The following is an 18,566-nucleotide window of genomic DNA, read 5'->3' on the forward strand; positions in this document are numbered from 1 at the left end:
CCCCTGGACCCAGGGAGCCCCAGAAACTGCCAAGACATAACCCAGGTCCTTGATCATGACCCTGATCTACGATCCCACTTTGGGAGGCAGCCCAAGGCCCCTCCTGCTGGCAGAGTGTGAGCTCTTTCACTCAGAGAAGGTAGAAAGCCCATCGAAATCAGGTGGGGACTGGGCCCTCTCCACAGTCACGGCCATGCTCTGGCAGAGGTGGGGTCCCTCAAGGGTGAGAGCCTGGAACGCCCGCCTCCCACCAACCCTCCATATTTTCCTGGGCTGGCCTTGCCCAAATCCCACTTGAAAGCAAAATCCTTCTGCCCTGGGGCCTGGAGGGTAGGTGAGGATAGCCAAGGATTAGGGGGAGGGTTGAAGCTGCCTCCCAAGCCCTTCCCCAGAAGGCTAGAACACCTGATCCTGCCCGTGACACTGTCCTTCATCTCCCCCCCACCACACTTCCCAGCAGCTGAGCCTCCTGGGCTTGCAGTGGGGCGGGGAAGGGGGCGGGGGACATGACACAGAGGCATTGCCCAAGGTGTGGGCATGGTCCAGAAACCACAAGCACTGTTTCCTCAGTGCCAGGGCAGGAAGGGCTCAGCTGAGAGGGCCTGGTCTCAGACAGAAGCCCTCTGACCCCATGGGGCAGCTCCATGAGAACCCCCCCACTGCCCGCCCCTGCAGCCTGCAAGGTTGGTAGGCCCACTTCTCGGAGTCTGGGAAAATGGGCAGATATCAGCACCGCCACCCCATCAGTGAGGCTGGAATCCGGCCCCTGTCCTGCAAGGTGGTGCTCTTGTGCTGACAGAAGGGTTTGTGTTCACCAGGGTCCCGGCAGTAAAGAGATGGCACACTCAGGGCTCAGCGGAAGGTAGTTTAAAGGAGGGCCTGTTTACAGAGAGCTGGCGAAGTGCCCTCAGACTAGCAACTGCAGGAAGCCACTACCACTCAGTATCCCACAAGGACAAGACGAGGTGAGGTGACTGGAGCCCGGGTAGAGTCAGAGCAGTGACAGGGGCCCCCCGGCAGGAGAAATGCAGCCATGGCAGTACTGCAGTGACGAAAGACGGAGTGGGCACCAAACACCTTGCCTCTGTCCCCTCCCCCACCTCATCTTCTGCCAGGACCTCCCACTGGCCATATCCATCTGGAAGGCAGATGGCAAGGGAGCCCAGGTGAGGCCGTCCCCGGGGGACATCCTCCAGGGTGAAGAAGCCGAGAATGGGGGCAAGATGAGGCTTTGGTCTTCCGTATATCCACTCTGCTTGTGAAGTGCCGCATGAGCCGTGTCCACACAGTGCTGATCACTGAGTTCCAATAGTCTAAATACCACACGTGGTCCAAAGACAAGCATCAGCCACAAACAGCCAATCGCCAGAGAGCATGTTGCAGAAACTGGTTTTGCACTAAAACGTATTCTGTGAGCTTCGTTTTTCACAGCTCAACAAATTCTGCCCGTGTAATTGCTCCAAATCCAAGTCCTCCTTTAAAATGCTGAAAAATAGGTATTTCTTGCATTTACATGAACAGTAGGTGAAGCTTAAATACTGCATTGGGGTGACTACATCACATTGTTGCTTTTTGTTATATGAATGGAGGCCCAGGGTCAGTAAGGCCCTGACCCAGACAAAGCTGTGGGCTCGGGCTGGTTACTGGGGCTCATCTTATATGCTAATGTCAATCACTAGGTCTCCGGGCTGACAAGGATCCTGAGGTCACATCTGGTCTCAGCAGTACCACAATTGATAAGCAATGTCTGCCATGGGCATGGGCAAGACATGGTGCCGTCTTGGAACTACACAGTTACCTAGGTGGCTTTTGGTGATTGCCACCTCTGTCAGCCTGTGACTTCCCCCTGCACATCCCCCTCCCTTACCCTCGCCATGCTGGACCACACTGAGCGAGTTCAGCCTGGAAGAATAGCCAGCCAGCTTCCCCTCAACCTCTCCAGCCAGCTGACCAAGGACCCTGACCGAGTTCTTCTCCACAGGCCACCACTCACGTCTATGTGACCATCGTGGACGAGAACGACAATGCACCTGTGTTCCAGCAGCCTCACTACGAGATCTCACTGGACGAGGGCCCAGACACTGTCAACGCCACCCTCGTCACCATCCAGGCGCTCGACCCGGATGAGGGGCCCAACGGCACAGTCACCTATGCCATCATTGCCGGCAACATCATCAACACTTTCCACATAGGCAGACACACGGTCAGCAGCTGATGGCGAGGTTTATGAGAAGGGGCGCTCAGTGACATCGTGGGGGCTGGAGGCATAACAAAGACGGAGTCTGGGAGGAAACTGTGGGGGCAGCCGGTGCAGGAGGATGAAAACAAGGGTCTCCCAACATGGACAGGACGCCAGGGCCTGCCTGCTGGGGTGCCCAAGAAGGAACAGGTCCCCACCGTGTCCCAGACTCACTGCACATCGATCCACCCTTGTTCCCTCTGTGTGTCCCCCAGGGCGTCATCAGTGCTGCCAAGGAGCTGGACTACGAGATCAGCCATGGCCGCTACACCCTGATCGTCACAGCCACGGACCAGTGCCCCATCTTGTCCCACCGCCTCACCTCCACCACCACGGTGGGTGGGTGGGTGGGGTACAGATCCAACCTGGGGATGCGGGGAGGATGGAGCCCAGAGAAGCTTGAATGGGGAAGAGCGGTAGGAAAGATTGTCCAGGACAAACACCTAAATCCCAGAGCCCTGTCCTGGTCTCAACAACTCACCCAAACTTGCTGTGTGACTTTGAGGAAGGTAATGAACCTTTCTGTGTGATTACATCTGTCAGATAGATGGCAACACCTGCCCCTCTCCCCTTCATGGGAAGAGCACAAACTCTGGGCAAACCAGCAGGGGTTCATATCCCTGACCTTTCACTTCTTGGCTGAGTGACCCTGGGCGAGTCACTTAACCAACCTGTGCTTCCCTTTCCTTCTGTGAAAGGGGCTTAATAAAAGCTGTCGCGGGGGTGTGGGAGGAGCAAGTGAGACCATGCACAATAGCAATACACAGACGTTCGGAGCACTGTTGTAAAACATGAGTGTGCCCATGAAAAGGCTTCGACAATAACAATAACTCATCCACGTGCAGCTTAAAGCCCACCCCCACGTCCATTCCTTCATATGGTTCTTGCATCGGTCCCATGACGCAGGATTCTCGGGTCCAGTTTCCAGATGAGGAGCCTGGGCCCAGCACAGGGCTGGCCGGAGTGCAGCCTCAGCTAAGCTTGTCCCCCATCGCAGGTGATCGTGAACGTGAATGACATCAACGACAACGTGCCCACCTTCCCCCGAGACTATGAGGGGCCATTCGAGGTCACTGAGGGCCAGCCAGGGCCTAGAGTGTGGACCTTCCTGGCCCATGACCGGGACTCGGGCCCCAACGGGCAGGTGGAGTACAGCATCGTGGATGGAGACCCTCTGGGTGAGTGGGGCCTCAGCTGGGCGGGGGGCAGCCTGACCTGAGGGCCTCGTGGCCCCCACTCCCACTCGGGGCCAGAAGGAGAAACGAGGCCTCGAGGCAGTGAGCCCGTGGGATCTTACCCTCCCTGGGCTTCACTCTCCCCATCCATCAAATGACCTAAATAGTCTTCTCACAGAAATACGGTGAGAATATTCTGAAACCCGAGAACGGAGGCCGGTAGCCTTGGAGGGTCACAGACCCCTTTGAGAATTAAACAGGAAACACCCGATGTCATATGCAGAGAAGAGGCACCAGGGTGGAGGAAGGGCGGGCATCCTCGCCCCAAACCTCCAGGGCCCTAAACACACACGCACAGAGCTGGGGCTTCTCTGCGCGTCCCACCCCCACCTACGTGCGGCCTTCTCAGCACCTCGCCGTTCTCCTCAGCTGAGGAACGGGGTTAGTGGCCAGACGGAGTTTTCTCAGGGCAGTTCGCACTCCTGGCTGTGGAGCAGGGACCCCCAAACCCGGAGGCCCGCGGGGCTCAGGCAGGGCGCAGACGTGGGAGAAGGGGTCCGGGCGAGACCAGAGGGAGTCTCGGGGGCGGCGGTGGCCACAGCTCAGCCGCTGCCCATCAGAGCCATGTCTTCCCCACGTGTAAGGCCTGGGTGCCAAGTCTTCCCTTTCTTAAAATGGAAAATCTGGGGAATTTAAATTTTTGTAAAATCCTGATTTTTAATTGGTCATCTCAAAGTTAGTGAGCACCTGCCATACGCCAATTGTATCCCAGGAGCTGAAGATGCAGAACCGTACAGGGCAAGTCCCTGCCCTTACACAACACGCTTCCCAGTTCTAGGACACAGGCCATGCTCAGAGCTGAGTATGCGGTGACCTAGTGTAGCGGCGGGTGCTAAGTGCTGTAGGGAAATGTAAAGTCGGGGCATGGGGACTTCCAGGGTGAAGGCTGCAGCATTAGTTAGGGTGCTCAAGAAAGACCTGTCCGAGAAGGTGACGTGTGAGCAAAGACCTGAAGGAAGTGAGGAGGGGGTCATGTGGACACCTGGGGAAGAGCATCCCAGGCTGAGGGAACAGCAGCTGCCAAGGCCCGGAGGTTGGAACATGCCTGGCAGCGAGCAAAAAGGCCCTGTGGCTGGCACGAAGTTGAGCAAGGGGGCCAGGAGGAGAAGGCGGGGTCGGAGATGTGGTGGGCCCCGGGGCCGGGGCCTGCAGGCCATTATCAGAGCTTGAGCTTGACTTTGGCTGCGTGTGATGTGGGAACCATGTAGGAGGGTGTTGAGCAGAGGAAGGACACGGTTTGACTTATACTTTAACGGGGCCACTCCAGTTCTTGTGCCCAGAACAGACTGGAGGAGTTAAGCAGTGGGAGCAGGGACGTCAGTGGGGCCTGTTGCAGCCGCTCGGCCTGGAGGTGGCATAGCCGGGAACAGATGGTGAGAGGCGGCAGCTCTGGCACACTTCACAGGTGCAGCCGACAGGAGGTGCTGACTGATCGGATGTGGGGGGTGAGAGAAAGCCAAGGACGGCACCCACGTTTTGGCCTGAGCAGCTGGAGAGAGGGCACCGCCATTAGCAGATGGGCAGACTGAGGCAGGGGCAGGCGTGGGGGGAGGGCGAGGTGAGGCTGATGCGGGGACTAGAGGTAGAGGCCAGCTCAGGAGAGCAGCGTGGGCCGGAGAGAGGGACTTGGGAGTTGTCAGCACAGAGAGATTCAAGGCCACGATATGAGAGAACAAACACTGAGAGAGCCAACAAGGGAGGTCCGGGGCCAGAACGGAGAACCCGGGGCCAATTTGCAATTAAGAGGCAAAGAAACAAAATCACTCTATGAGGCCAGACCTGGAGCCCCCCCCCCTCCCGCCCCTTGGTCCAGAGTGTGTGTCTGTTCTGACATGCCACCTTTTCGTGTCCCAAAAGTCTCCTCTCTGGCCAAGGACTGAGCAAAGGTCTTTCTCTCCTGCTATTTTCACAAATAACAGAGCTTTTATAATTTCATGGGGGTGTTGCTCCTGTTTAGGAGGATGCCAAAGCCTGGTTGAGAAGTGGGTGCTGGGTGGGAAGCCAAGCCCCTCCCAAGAAGGCCTTCTACACACCTGTCTTCGGGGTGCAGGGCACAGCTGTGCCCCAGAAGACGACAGACTGCCTTGGAGTCCTGAGCAAAACCCCTGAGGTTAAATCCACGTGTGATTGGGGTCAGCTCCAGGAAGCTGGGTTCCCATGAGGTGTCCCAGGAGCCTGAGAGGCAGGTCCCTGGCGGAGTGAGAGAGGCCCAGGGTTTTCCCTGGGCTGCCGCGGTCGGAGCCCAGTGGTGATCTGAGGATCACTGAGCACTGCCCCGGAGTGAGAGCAGCTACTATGAGAGCAGCTACTATGAGAGCAGCAGTGCTGATGTAACAATGTGCCGGGGCTACTCCCGAGGGCATGATACCCACCCCCCACGTCTCTTCCCACCTCCAGGTTCAGTGACACCTGTTACATCCCGTCCTTGCGAGCAAGAAGGGTCGGAGACTGTTGGGTAGTCAGAGGTGTTTTATTGGCCAAAGTTTCAAAGTTTTACCTGCGCAGGGGAGAACTCTCGGGGTGTCCGGAGACACGGTGCCAAAATGGCTGCAAATGAGAGTCGCGCCTGGCGCTTACAGCCTGGGGTTTTTATTGGGGTGAGCAAGCAAGCAAGCAAATACAGAAGCAGACGTAGCTGTTAGCAATTGGCTATTTTGAGAGGACACACACACATCTCTGCTTATTACAATGGATACTTTTCTTCAAAGACAAGGCCATGTCTTGAGATAAAAACTTTCCCTTAACGGGTGTCCGTGAGATTACTTCAAGGCCTTGGCTAAACTCCCTGGAACATCTGCCCACGGCCAGGTGTGGTTTTCTGCCTAAGTCTAAAAATAAACATCTAGTTTAAGCAAACATCTCAGCTCTTCTCCTCACCCCCTAACAACACCATGGTGGTAACTTGACAAAATGACCAATGCTACAGATCAGAGCTGTTTTCTGTGAAGAGCTGGTTTAGTGACACTTCAGGGGTGAAGGGACATGTTCCAGGTCACCTTCCCACCATGCAGCCTGCGCCTGGAGGTGCTCCTGCTGGTGGGGAGACCTCAGGGGTGACAGGCTCATGCCAGCCCCACGAAGGTGTGAGGAGGAAAACAGCTGGGAGACAGGCCAAGAGCCTCTCCTGCGAAGCCCAGCCTTCTCGTCTACCCCTTCTGGCCAGACCCATGCCTTGGACCCCTCTCGTACATCCTCGTCCTCCCGGGAGGCCCCAGTCCCTGAAGGTGCCAGGAGCTGCTGTGGATCTAGCTCACACGGGTGCAGCAGGCCCTCGCCAGCACCAGCACAACCCCGCGGCGGCACCTCTTCATTAGCCCGGTTTTCAGAGGACAGCATCAGGGCAGGACTTGTGACACAGCTGAGAGCACAAAGGAGTGAAATCAGAGTGCAGACCTGTAGGACCGGATGGAAAGCCTCTGCTTTTAACCCCTTCTCTCCAGGAGGAGTGGAGTGGTAGGGAGTTCAGCCCGGGGCAAGCTGCTAAGGAGAATACTGTACTCGTGGGGGCCTTTGGCCTATTCACTTCCCCACTGAGCTAATTTCTTAGGCATCTAGCCTGGGCTCAGCCCTCAGAGCCTCCGGCCTGCTCTCCCAGCCTGCAGAACCTCTTCCTTTCCTTCTTTACTAGAGGGTGGCTGGCTTTGGAGGGAGAGTAGGAGGCCATCTGCTTGCTCATGGCCAGCGGATGAGACAGGACTGGGAAACCCCTAGAAAGGGAATCCTCGGTTCTTTGGAGACCTTGCAGCCTCAGGCTCAGGGAATCCTGCTTGAAGCCATCTGTGGGGCTGTTGGGAGCAGAAGAGAGGGTGGGAAATCTCCGCTGCAGGTGAGCTTTGAAGGGGCCGTTTTTCACACGAGAGCAATAGGGAGTAGGGGCAGGGAATGGGGAGGTCGGAGGTGAAGGGGCAGGCAGAGAAAACTGTTGGAGAGCTTGGGCCTCTGTCCCTGACGTGTCCTCATGGTGCCGTGTCTTCCTGAACAGTCAGTGCTCCACTCTGGGCTTTTCCCCCAAGTGTCAGAAAGGACAGTGAGGAAAGTACTTTTCCCCTGCTCCCAGTTCCTGGGGGTGTACATACAGGCACCTCCTCTTCCTCACACTCTCCTCACCTCCCCGACTCAAGTCCCCTCCCCTTCCTTCCATCCAACTGGGCTCCCACTTGCTCCCTTGGCTTCTTGACCCGCTGTTCTTCTCCCCTACGCCCCCCACCCTGTTCTCACCCCTCCCACAACTCCCACCCTGTTCAGCTCTGAGTGGTGTTTTCTGGAAAGACCACAATCCCATGGGACGCAGTGGTCTGAGACCGGCCCTGAGTTGGAGTCCTGGTCTGTTGTTAACTTGTTAGGGGAGCTTAGACAAGTCATCACCCTCCTCTGGACTCCTGTTTCATTTTCCATTTATTTTTATTTTTTTTCTTTTTTTATTTATTTATTTTTTTATTGATTATGCTGTTACAGTTGTTCTATTCCCCCTTTCATTCCCCTCCACCCTACCCCCCCATTCCCACAATTACCCCCCCTTTAGTTTATGACCATGTGTCTCAAGTCCTTTAGATTCTATATTTCCCATGCTATTCTTGCCCCCCCCATCTATTTTCTATCTACTGTCTATGCTACTTATTTTCTGTACCTTCTTCCCCCATCTCCTCCTCCCACTCCCCTGTTGCTAACCCTCCTTGAGATCTTCATTTCTATGTTTCCACTCCTGATCTAGCTGTCCTTTTAGTTTGCTTTCGTTTTAGATGTGGTTGTTAATAACTGTGAGTTTGTTGTCCTTCCACTGTTCATGTTTCTTTAACTTCTTTTTCTTGGATAAGTCCCTTTAACATTTCATATAATAAGGGCTTGGTGATGATGAACTCCTTGAATTTGATCTTATCTGAGAAGCACCTTATCTGTCCTTCCATTCTAAATGAAAACTTTGCTGGATAGAGCAATCTTGGTTGTAGGTCTTTGGATTTCATGACTTGGAATACCTCTTTCCAGCCCCTTCTTGCCTGTAAGGTCTCTTTTGAGAAATCTGCTGACAGTCTGATGGGGACTCCTTTGTAGGTGACTGTCCCCTTAGCTCTTGCTGCTTCTAGGATTCTCTCCTTCATTTTAATTTTGGCTAATGTAATGATGATGTGCCTTGGTGTGTTCCTTCTTGGGTCCAACTTCTTTGGGACTCTCTGAGCTTCCTGGATTTCCTGGAAGTCTATTTCCTTTGTCAGATTTGGGAAATTCTCCTTTATTATTTGTTCAAATAAGTTTTCCACTGGTGCTGTGCCTTTCCCCCTTCTGGTACCCCTATAATTCGGATGTTGGAGCGTTTAAAGATGTCCTGGAGGTTCCTAAGACTCTCCTCATTTCTTTGAATTCTTGCTTCCTGGCTCTTTTCTGTTTGGCCATTATTTGCTTTCTTCTGGTCCACTCCATTGATTTGAGTCCCAGTTTCCTTTTCATTGCTATTGGTGTCCTGTGCAATTCCATTCATTTCAATTAGTTTCGCCTTCATATATTTGTCTAATTTGTCGGTATAATCAACCAGTTCTGTGAGGATCCTGATGACCAGTGTTTTAAACTGTGTGTCTGAGAGTTTTGCTATTTCTTCATCGCTTAGATCTATAGGTTCTGGGGCTTTGAGATCTTGCGACATTTTTGGTCTGTTCTGGCCCTTTAAGTGCGAGAAGCGGTGCTTTGGACTCCCAGGTCGCTGGGTTGTGACGCTGTATGTGGGGGCGTGGTCAGAGCAGGGAAATGGCGGCGCCCTCCACTGCCACTTGCCGCGGGGACCCGCGGGGCCCAGTCCAACCGCCCACTCCCTCGCCTGTCCACCGGCGCACAAATGGGCGACCACAGTCAACACGCAGCACTGCTTCCCCGCTGTCTTCTTCGCGGTCACTCGCCCAGTGGCTCGCTCGGTCGCTCACTAGGTCCAACCCTGCGCCTGGGTTCCGCGCGTCTGGATTCCGTGCCTGAGTCCATCTGACCGAGACCTCCTGTGCAACCCCGCTTCACCAGCCGCTGGTTTCGCCCCTTACCGGTCAGGCTGAAGAATTTGTTGTTAACGGACTTCCGAAAAGTTCAATTTTCCGTGTTCTGGCTATGTTTTCTGTTGCTAATATTTAGTTGTCTCTAAACTTGGTTGTGTGAGAAGGCACGGCACATCCACCTATGCCTCCATCTTGGCGGAAGTCCTATTTTTATTTTTGTTTTGTTTTATTCTTGCTATTGTGTTGTATAAGTTCTTTTATCTATTTTGGATGTTAACACTTTTATCAGATACATGATTTGCAAATGTTTCCTCTCATTTGGTAGATTGGTCTTGCATTCTGACGACTGGCTCCCTCTGCTGTGCAGAAGCCTTTTAGTTTGATGCAGTCCCACTTGGTTATTTATGATTTCGTTACCTTTTGGTGTCAAATCCAAAAATTCATTGCCAAGACCAATGTCAAGGAGCTTACTGCCTGTTTTCTTCTAGGAGTTTTATGGTTTCAGGTCTTACATTCAAGCCTTTAATCCAATTTGAGTTAATGTTTGCATATCGTGCAAGATTCTTGTGCAGGTGGCTGTCCTGTGTTCCCACCACCTCCCCTGTTCTTTCTTCCCTGTGTATTCTTGCTCCTTTGTCATAAATTAATTGACCGTATATGTGTGTATTTACTTCTGGGCTCTCTGTTCTGTCCCGTTGATCTATGTCTGTTTTTATGCCAAAACCATACTGTTTTAATTACTATAGCTTTGTAATATAGTTTGGGATTAGGACCCATGATACCTCCAGCTTTGTTCTTCTTTCTCAAGATTGTTTTGGCTATTTGGGGTCTTTTGTTTTTCCATGCAAATTTTAGGACTGTTTACTCTATTTCTGTGAAAAATGCCAGTGGAATTTTGATAGGGATTGCATTGAACCAGTAGATTACATTGGGTAGTAGGAACATTTTGATAATATAAATTAGCCTCATCCATGAACATGGAATATCTTTCATTCATTTTTGTCTTCAATTTCTTTTTTTCTAAATAAGTTTTTATTGATTGATTTTTGGAGAGAGAGAGAAGGAAACATCAATTTTTTGTTCCACTTATTTATTATTCATTGGTTAATTCTTGTATGTGCCCAGACTGGGGATCAAACCCACAACCTTGGTGTACTGGTTCTATGCTCTAACCAACTGAGCTACTCAGCCAGAGCCTGTGTCTTCAGTGTTTTTCATTAATGTCCTATAGTTTTCAAAGTAGAGGTCTTTCACCTCCTTGGTTAAACTTATTTATAGGTATTTTATTCTTTCTTATACAATCATAAATGTGATTGTTTTCTAATTTCTCTTTTTTGATAGCTCATCATTAGTGTATAGAAATGCAACAGATTTTTATATTGATTTTGTATCCTGCAGCTTTCCTGAATTCCACTTTTTCAATGTGACCTTCTAACCTAGGGTCAGTCCCTGGCCTGCCCAAGACCAGGGAAGGAAACTGGCCTGGCCTCCCGGCACATTGGGGCACGAGCGGGCCCAGGCCCACCTGCGCCCAGCAGTTATCTGCTCCCCTCCCTCCTGCACCTCCCAGACACTGGCAGGTCCCACGAGGATCTGAAGCTGGGGGCACTGGAGGACCCACAGGCCAGGTGTCCCCCAGCCCTGGCAAGTAAGGCTTGCTAGAGGAATCGGGGAGAGGCCAGGGCTCTCCACCACTGTGGCTGTTCCCAGCTAACTCGGGCCTCCCCTGGGTGGCACCCAGGGGAGTTTCTGATCTCTCCTGTGGAAGGCGTGCTGCGGGTCCGGAAGGACGTGGAGCTGGACCGGGAAACCATCGCCTTCTATAACCTGACCATCTGTGCTCGTGACAGGGGGGTACCCCCACTCAGTTCCACGGTGAGTCTGGGAGCCCCATTCTGCTGGCTGTATGTCACTGCCCCCTGAGCACTCCACAGAGACTCCAGGAAACACTGAGCCCACAGAGGCCACAGGCTGCTCTGGAGCCAGCCCAGGCCCTGAGAGCCCCTCGTGCATCTTGGGGCCCACCCACGGGAGCTTGACCTGGAGCCTGGCAGCCAGGGTCACTTAGAATTGTCCCCCCGTGGCAGCTCTCTGGGGAGGCTATCTTGCAAGTGGGCCTCTGCCCCTGCCGCCGCCGTCCCGGCCCACCTCTGCACGCCTCGGCCTCGGCACCTTTGTTTCCCTCTTTGCCCCATGTTCACGACCATTTTCTTCTCCCTCTCCCTTTACCCTCTCCCTGACCAACTGCACCTTCCTCCTTCAACCACCACCCCTTGCACTCCTGCCCTGCCTCGCTCGTCACCCCCGCGACCACGCCCACCACCACGTGTGCTTCCTGCTCTCTCTGCCTCCCCACACCCCCTTTCTCCTTGTTTCTCCTTCACCTCTTCTTCCTCCTCCTTGTCCCCTGACATGCCCCAGATGCTGGTGGGGATCCGGGTGCTGGACATCAACGACAATGACCCTGTGCTGCTGAACCTCCCCATGAACGTCACCATCAGCGAGAACAGCCCCGTCTCCAGCTTTGTCGCCCACATCCTGGCCAGCGACGCCGACAGCGGGTGCAATGCACTCCTCACCTTTAACATCACTGCAGGCAACCGGGAGCGGGCCTTCTCCATCAACGCCACGGTAGGGCTGGAACGGACCCGGGGGCTCCGCGGGGAGGTTTCTAGAGGAGAGGGAGCTGCCCCAGAGGCTTTTCTATGCCACTGTCTGGTCTCCCGCCTCCATTTCCTCCTCAAGCCTCCTTCCTCCACCGGGACTCAGAGTCTCTGGGGGAAGCGTGGAACCTTAGATTCCCAGCTGAGCTATCTCTGGGGTCCCTGACACCCCCAAGGCTTGTCATGTGAAGACATGGGGCTAGAGCCTCAGCACCACTTGTCCCAAGATGTCTTTACTTGTCATCTTGGAGTGTCACTGACTGCTGGCACCACCAGGTCCTCAACGGACCCATCCCCTTGAGACATCAACACCCGGGCATTGGTGGGTCACTCTTGCCCAGGCAAGACCTTGCCGGCCCATTCTGGCCACAGAGACCATATCAATTCTCGGCCACTCCTGAAGCTGCAGGTAGAGCAGCTGGGCACCGGGGGGCCAGAGCCCCCAGTGGGGGGCCATGTCTCGCCGCTCGCTCACCGGCCCTCCACATCCCAGTCAGGGATCGTCACCGTGAACCGGCCCCTGGACCGCGAACGGATCCCAGAGTACAAGCTGACCATTTCCGTGAAGGACAACCCGGAGAACCCACGCATAGCCAGGAGGGTGAGGCTGGGGGCACGGGGTGGAGGTGGGAGAAGCAGGGCTGGGGGCTGGAGATACACGGGCAGCCTGGCCAGGGGGCTAGATTCAAAGGCCCTGGAGTGAGCTAGTGCTGGGCTCCAATCCCCACTCTGCCTGTCAGTGGTGTGTGACTTTGGCCAGTCCGTGTCCCTCGGCCTCCATTCTCTTGTTCTTCTGCAAACTGAAGACCACACATGCTCCAAAGCTGAGGAGAGGACTTGAAGGAGCCAGTACCTGTCAAGTCCTCAGCACAGTTCCTGGCACACGGCACACACTCAGTGAGCTCAGCTGTCACCTCCTCCCTTCAAACCACTGACACTTGGCCGGGCACCAAAGGTGCCAGTGCAGACGGCCGGCCTGCGTGCACTCACAAACACAGCTCAAGGGCTCTGAAGGGGGTGCGTTTTCCCTGAATGGGTGGCTTTCCCTGAATGGGTGGCTTTCCCATCAAAAGCTGAAGAAGTTGTTTCTCTTTACTAAGAGGAGGTGAGGTTTGCAAGCAAATGGTCCCTTTGGGGGGTAGGGTTGAGCCCGCCCCTCCCAGCCCATGAGGTCTGGGGCAGGACCCTGACCAAGGGTCACTGGGTCTGGCTTAGTTCAGCTCTGCTTCTGACTAGCTGCATGGCCCAACCAGGACACTACCCCTCCTGGGCCTCAGTCTCCCCATCTGCATAGGCCAACTGGACTTCAGGCTGCAGGTGCTTGTAAGCCACTAGCCTCTCTCCTCTCCCTCCTTTTCTCTCCTGCTCTCGTCCCCCGTGCTCTGCCTGTGCTTTAGGAGGGCCTGGGCCACCCTGGGAAGCAGCAGCGTTGAGTGTGGGAATCAGGCGGCTGGGGGGCCAGTCCCCACTGTGCTGCTAACCTGCTGTGCGGTTTTGAATGATCACCTCCGGGCCTTGGTTTCCTTGCCCTGCAGTGGAGGTTCTGAGAGGTCAGAACTATCACTAGCTTTTGAAACGTGTGAAGTAAAGCCCTGGGTGAGAGTTTGGGGGAACTCTGAAGGGCAACCAGGCAGGCCAGAAACCTTTGAAAACCAACACTCACCTTCCTGCCTGCGGTCCGTTCCTACCATGAGAGGGACCGTGATTAAATACCATCACACCCACCCTCTAGCGAACGTCACGACACCTCTGTGGAGGAGTTGAGATCCCCGTCTGCCCAGCTGGAAATCTGAGGCCCAGAGAGGGGAATTTATCTGCTTAAGGCTACCCAGTGAGCTGCTAGCACAACAGGGACTTGAACCCAGGCCTCTGGACCACTTGCATGGGCTTTTTAATGACCCACCTCTGTGCCCTGACCCCTCACCGCTCAGCCTTTCTCCCACTGGAGCTCTTGGCTAGAACATGGTCTACAGCCTTCCTCCCGTCATGACTCCCACAGGATTTCGACTTGCTGCTGATTTTTCTTGCGGACGAGAATGACAACCACCCCCTTTTCACTGAGAGCACCTACCTGGCAGAGGTGATGGAGAACTCTCCTGCTGGTAGGTGATGGGCCCTCCTGGGAATTCCCGCTGCTGCCAGATACCGCCTGGGTCCCAGGTGCCTGTGGACCCACCTTGTGCCTGAGGTGGGCCGAGCTGAGGTCTGGCTGGGGAGGCAGCCTCACCACATAGCTGAACAACAGAGCCAGCGGGTGCAGAAGCGTGTGGACAAGAGGGAGGGGCCAGCTCCGAGGGGCTGGTGCCAGGGCGCCAGGCCTCCAAAGAGGCCACAGATCTGGTCGGAAGTGGTCACTGGTCCTCAAAGTGGTCTGAAAGCAGCCCCCGCCCCCTCCAGAGGGGCAGTTAAGTGTGAGGACTACCCAGGAGAGGGGCAAGCCCGCCCTCCCCCCCACTGTTCCCTCCACTCCAGGTGGGGCCAGGGCCCTGCACATAGGCATTGGCCAGTCTTACCCTCCTCCTTTTCACTGTCCCCCGAGGAGGTCCCCTCACTCCACCTCCAGCCTCCCCAGGTCCCTAAGCTCGGACTCTGAGTCGGAAAGGGACGAACTGGAAAACTCCTTGTCTCTGGCTGGGTGTCGCCCTACCCAGTGTATATGCTCACACAGGCGCCAGTTCATGTTCATGTCAAGGCACATGTGTGGACTCGCACGTGTGCAGAGACACACACAGGCATGTGGGTGCCTACACAATGCGCTCTGTGTGCAAATGTGTCCACCGGCAGAGGCAGGCAGGCACACAACGAGGGGGTCCCCAGACATGGAGTTCTCCTGTGTGGGTGTCTGTGGTCACCCGAACGCAGAGTGCTGTGCACACATGTGGACTTCTGGTCATGTATGGTCAGACACCTGTACAAAGCGTGGTGTGCCCCCATGTGGAGGGGTGTGCATACCTCGACAGGGCCCACGCACAGGGAAGGGAATGTCAGAGAGCCCCAGACCCTCCCCTGGAGTAGCCAGCCTCAAAGGCTGCTGGGAAGGCAGGCGTGCTCCTGGCAGCCCAGGGGCTTCCTCACCATGTTGTGTTTTCTCCCCAGCAGGGCTTTGAGGCCGCTCCCCAGGCACCTGCGTCAGTCTGCCAAGGCTGCCGCAGCCCGGCCGGGGCCTCCTCTCCCGTCCACCTCACCTCCCTCCCTCTCATTCATTGTCAGCCATGGCTCACCGGAAAGGGGCGGGGGAGGGGGCGGGGGGCCAGGTTGGCCTTGCAGTGACCCCTCTCCCCTGGCCCAGGGACCCCCCTCACGGTGCTCAATGGGCCCATCCTGGCCATCGATGCGGACCTGGACATCTACGCCGTGGTCACCTACCAGCTGCTGGGTGCCCAGAGTGGCCTCTTTGACATTGACAACAGTACAGGTGAGGCCTCGCCGCGCCCCCAGCCCTCCTGGCTCTGCGTCTCCGGCTGGGGTGGGAGGGAGCCTACTGCCCGATCTAGGGCCTCCTTCCCAGTGCTGCACCTGGCTCTTCGTGGAGACCCCAGTCCTCAGAGCCCCAGCCTTGCAGCTGTAGTAGACCACCTGCGGGCCAGGTGAGAAGACCAAGGAGGAGGCTTGGGGGGCCACACGAGGGACCTGCTAGTGCACAAACTCTCAACCGAGACAGAGGGCCCCCAACACCCCTTCATCTCCCCAGGCCCCGGCCAGTGGCTCAGGCCCCTAGTCAGCCAGAAGCAGCCACAGCTCTGTCCTCAAACCAGGCCCAAAGCCCCCCAGAGACCAGGTCCCATCGGTCTGGTCCTAGCCAGCAGGTCAGTTCGGTGACAGGTGGCACCAAGGAGAGATATACTAGCCCCTCTCTCAGTACAGCAGGTCCGTCTGCTACCTTGGGTCACTCATCCCAGGCAGGACTCTGCAGAACTGCAGAGGGTGCCCAAGGATGGGACAATCCCAGAAGACTGGCACCTGGGGACCTCCCTCGGTATTGGTCGTTGAGCCTCTGGGGCAGGAAGTCACCTGCTGCTCTCTCTGCCCATTTCATCTCTTTCACACACTGTGCCCGGGTCTTTCAATGCACCCTCCTGGTTGGCTCTCACCCTCTTTCCCCACCGCACCCCTTTTCTTTTGCATCTCCCTGGCTGATGGCACTGGGTGTCAGGCATGGTGACAGTGAAGTCAGGTGTTGTCATTGACCGAGAGGCCTTCTCACCTCCCGTCCTGGAGCTGCTGCTGCTGGCTGAGGACATTGGGCTGCTCAACGGCACAGCTGACCTGATCGTCACCATCCTGGATGACAATGACAACTGGCCCATCTTCAGCCCCGCTGCCCTCACTGTCCACCTGCTGGAGAACTGCCCGCCAGGTGAGCGGGGTGCAGGGCACAGGCCCCGGTCCCCAGGCAGGGGCTGGTTGGTGGTCCGTGGGGACTGGAGCCTCACTGGTTGGAGCAGAATTCACCCTCGGTGGGAGAAAGACAGGCAGCAGGATGGGTGCAGAGCACGGGAACGGGAGTCAGGAGACCCAGGTGCCCCTCACGTCCCTTCTCTGATCCACAGCCTCTTGTCTGCAAAATGAAATTATTAAGATACATACCTGGATGGAAACACTGTTTTAAAGTCGAAATAGGATTGGTGTCATTCCCATCAAAATCAAATACGATTTTGGGAGTAAATTTGATTCTGAAAGTCACCTGAAAGAATGAGAACATTTAAAAAATAAATATAAGAAAGCCAGATCTGCCTTACCAGGTATTAAAACATATTACAGAACTACAGTATTTAAAACCATGTAATATGAGCATACGAGTCTGAGACAAAGTAGCCCAGAAGCAGAGGCCAGGAGATTAAAGAGTGTAATATTGATATGATGAAGGAAACAATGAAACCCATAATGAAAACTAATTATTAGGCATGCAAAACATCTATTAATATTTAGTATAGATTCTTGCTCTGGCTGGTGTAGCTCAGTGGATTGAGCACAGGCCTGTGAAGCAAATGGTCGCCGGTTCGATTCCAAGTCAGGGCACATGCCTGGGTTGCAGGCCAGGTCCCCAGTAGGGGACACATGAGAGGCAACCACACATTGATATTTCTCTCTCTCTTTCTCCCTCCCTTCCCCTCTCTCTAAAAATAAATAAATAAAATATTTTAAAGAAATAGATATAGATTCTTATCCCACATCAGACACCAAAATGAAAGCCAAAGACATTCTAAAAAAAGATAAAAAAGTAGAAAACATCAAATAAATAAGAGAAAGAAGCTTCAGGTGAATATTTATCTGACTTTAGAATGAGAAGGTTCTAAGCATACAAGAAACAGGAAAACTTTAAAAAAGGAAAATATTAAATTTTGGTGCATATACATTTAAACTTCTTTATATCAAATAATAACCAATACCAAAAGGCAAACAACAAAATAAAAATATATATTTGTCACAAGTTATCATAATTATATAATTGGTACAAATTGACAAAAAATGCATAGGAAAAAGCATACAATTTGCAGAAGAGAATAAAATAAGACACCGTCTTCCTACAGTACTGCAAACGTGAAGAGTAGGTAAAAGACATGTGCTGGCAAGGTTGTGGTGGGAGGGGCCCTTGTGAACTTCCAGGCAGTGTGCGTTACTGTGATGTTTGCAGAAGAGGCCACTGTGCTCAACTACTCCCTGTTTCCCCTGCCCCCCAGGATTCTCAGTCCTTCAGGTCACAGCCACAGATGAGGACAGCGGCCTCAATGGAGAGCTTATCTACCGAATAGAAGCTGGGGCTCAGGACCGCTTCCTCATCCACCCAGTCACGGGGGTCATCCGCGTTGGCAATGTCACCATTGACAGGGAGGAGCAGGAATCCTACAGGCTGACAGTGGTGGCCACTGACCGGGGCACTGTCCCTCTCTCGGGCACGGCCATCATCACTATACTTATCGATGACATTAATGACTGCCGCCCCGAGTTCCTCAACCCCATCCAGACGGTGAGCGTGCTGGAGTCAGCCGAGCCAGGCACTGTCATTGCCAATGTCACAGCCATCGACCGTGACCTTAACCCAAAGCTGGAGTACCACATTATCAGCATTGTGGCCAAGGACGACACTGACCGCCTGGTGCCTGACCAGGAGGATGCCTTTGCCGTGAATATCAACACAGGTACAAGGGCCTGCCCCCCCCTCACCCCGACTCCCAACCCCCGCCCCAGGCTCTGCGCTCTGCTTCCTTCCTGACCCTCCCCCTTCCCTATTCTCTCCCCCTCTGCTCCTCCCTGTCCCTCGGCTGCCCCTCCATCTCCTCCCTTCTCTCTCTTACTGACGACACATCCTTCCCTCTCTCCTCCTCCTCCCCTGACCAGCTCCTGTCTCTGATGCTCGGTCTCTCAGTATGAGAGTGCCTCTCTCACCACATTCTTGCCAGCATTAAGTATTATAAAGTTTTTATGTTTGTAATTTTTAAGGAAAATGGTACCTTGT

The 18,566-nt window shown here is 54.4% G+C and overlaps 1 protein-coding gene across 1 annotated transcript in view; it reads left to right on the forward strand.

Moving 5' to 3' along the window:
* The window catches only part of CDH23 (cadherin related 23), a 416,092-nt gene that overhangs the window by 377,815 nt on the left and 19,711 nt on the right, over window positions 1-18,566 (forward strand). The window contains exons 38-47 of the mRNA XM_053663874.1: window positions 1,982-2,203; window positions 2,455-2,574; window positions 3,237-3,417; window positions 11,188-11,321; window positions 11,868-12,077; window positions 12,603-12,710; window positions 14,109-14,211; window positions 15,399-15,524; window positions 16,263-16,466; window positions 17,791-18,249. Of these exons, the coding sequence (XP_053519849.1) occupies window positions 1,982-2,203; window positions 2,455-2,574; window positions 3,237-3,417; window positions 11,188-11,321; window positions 11,868-12,077; window positions 12,603-12,710; window positions 14,109-14,211; window positions 15,399-15,524; window positions 16,263-16,466; window positions 17,791-18,249 (1,867 nt within the window). The remainder of the gene's footprint in view (window positions 1-1,981; window positions 2,204-2,454; window positions 2,575-3,236; window positions 3,418-11,187; window positions 11,322-11,867; window positions 12,078-12,602; window positions 12,711-14,108; window positions 14,212-15,398; window positions 15,525-16,262; window positions 16,467-17,790; window positions 18,250-18,566) is intronic.

Source organism: Artibeus jamaicensis, unplaced genomic scaffold (assembly GCF_021234435.1).
Source record: "Artibeus jamaicensis isolate MK-2021 breed Jamaican fruit bat unplaced genomic scaffold, CSHL_Jam_final contig_332, whole genome shotgun sequence".
NCBI lineage: Eukaryota > Metazoa > Chordata > Mammalia > Chiroptera > Phyllostomidae > Artibeus > Artibeus jamaicensis.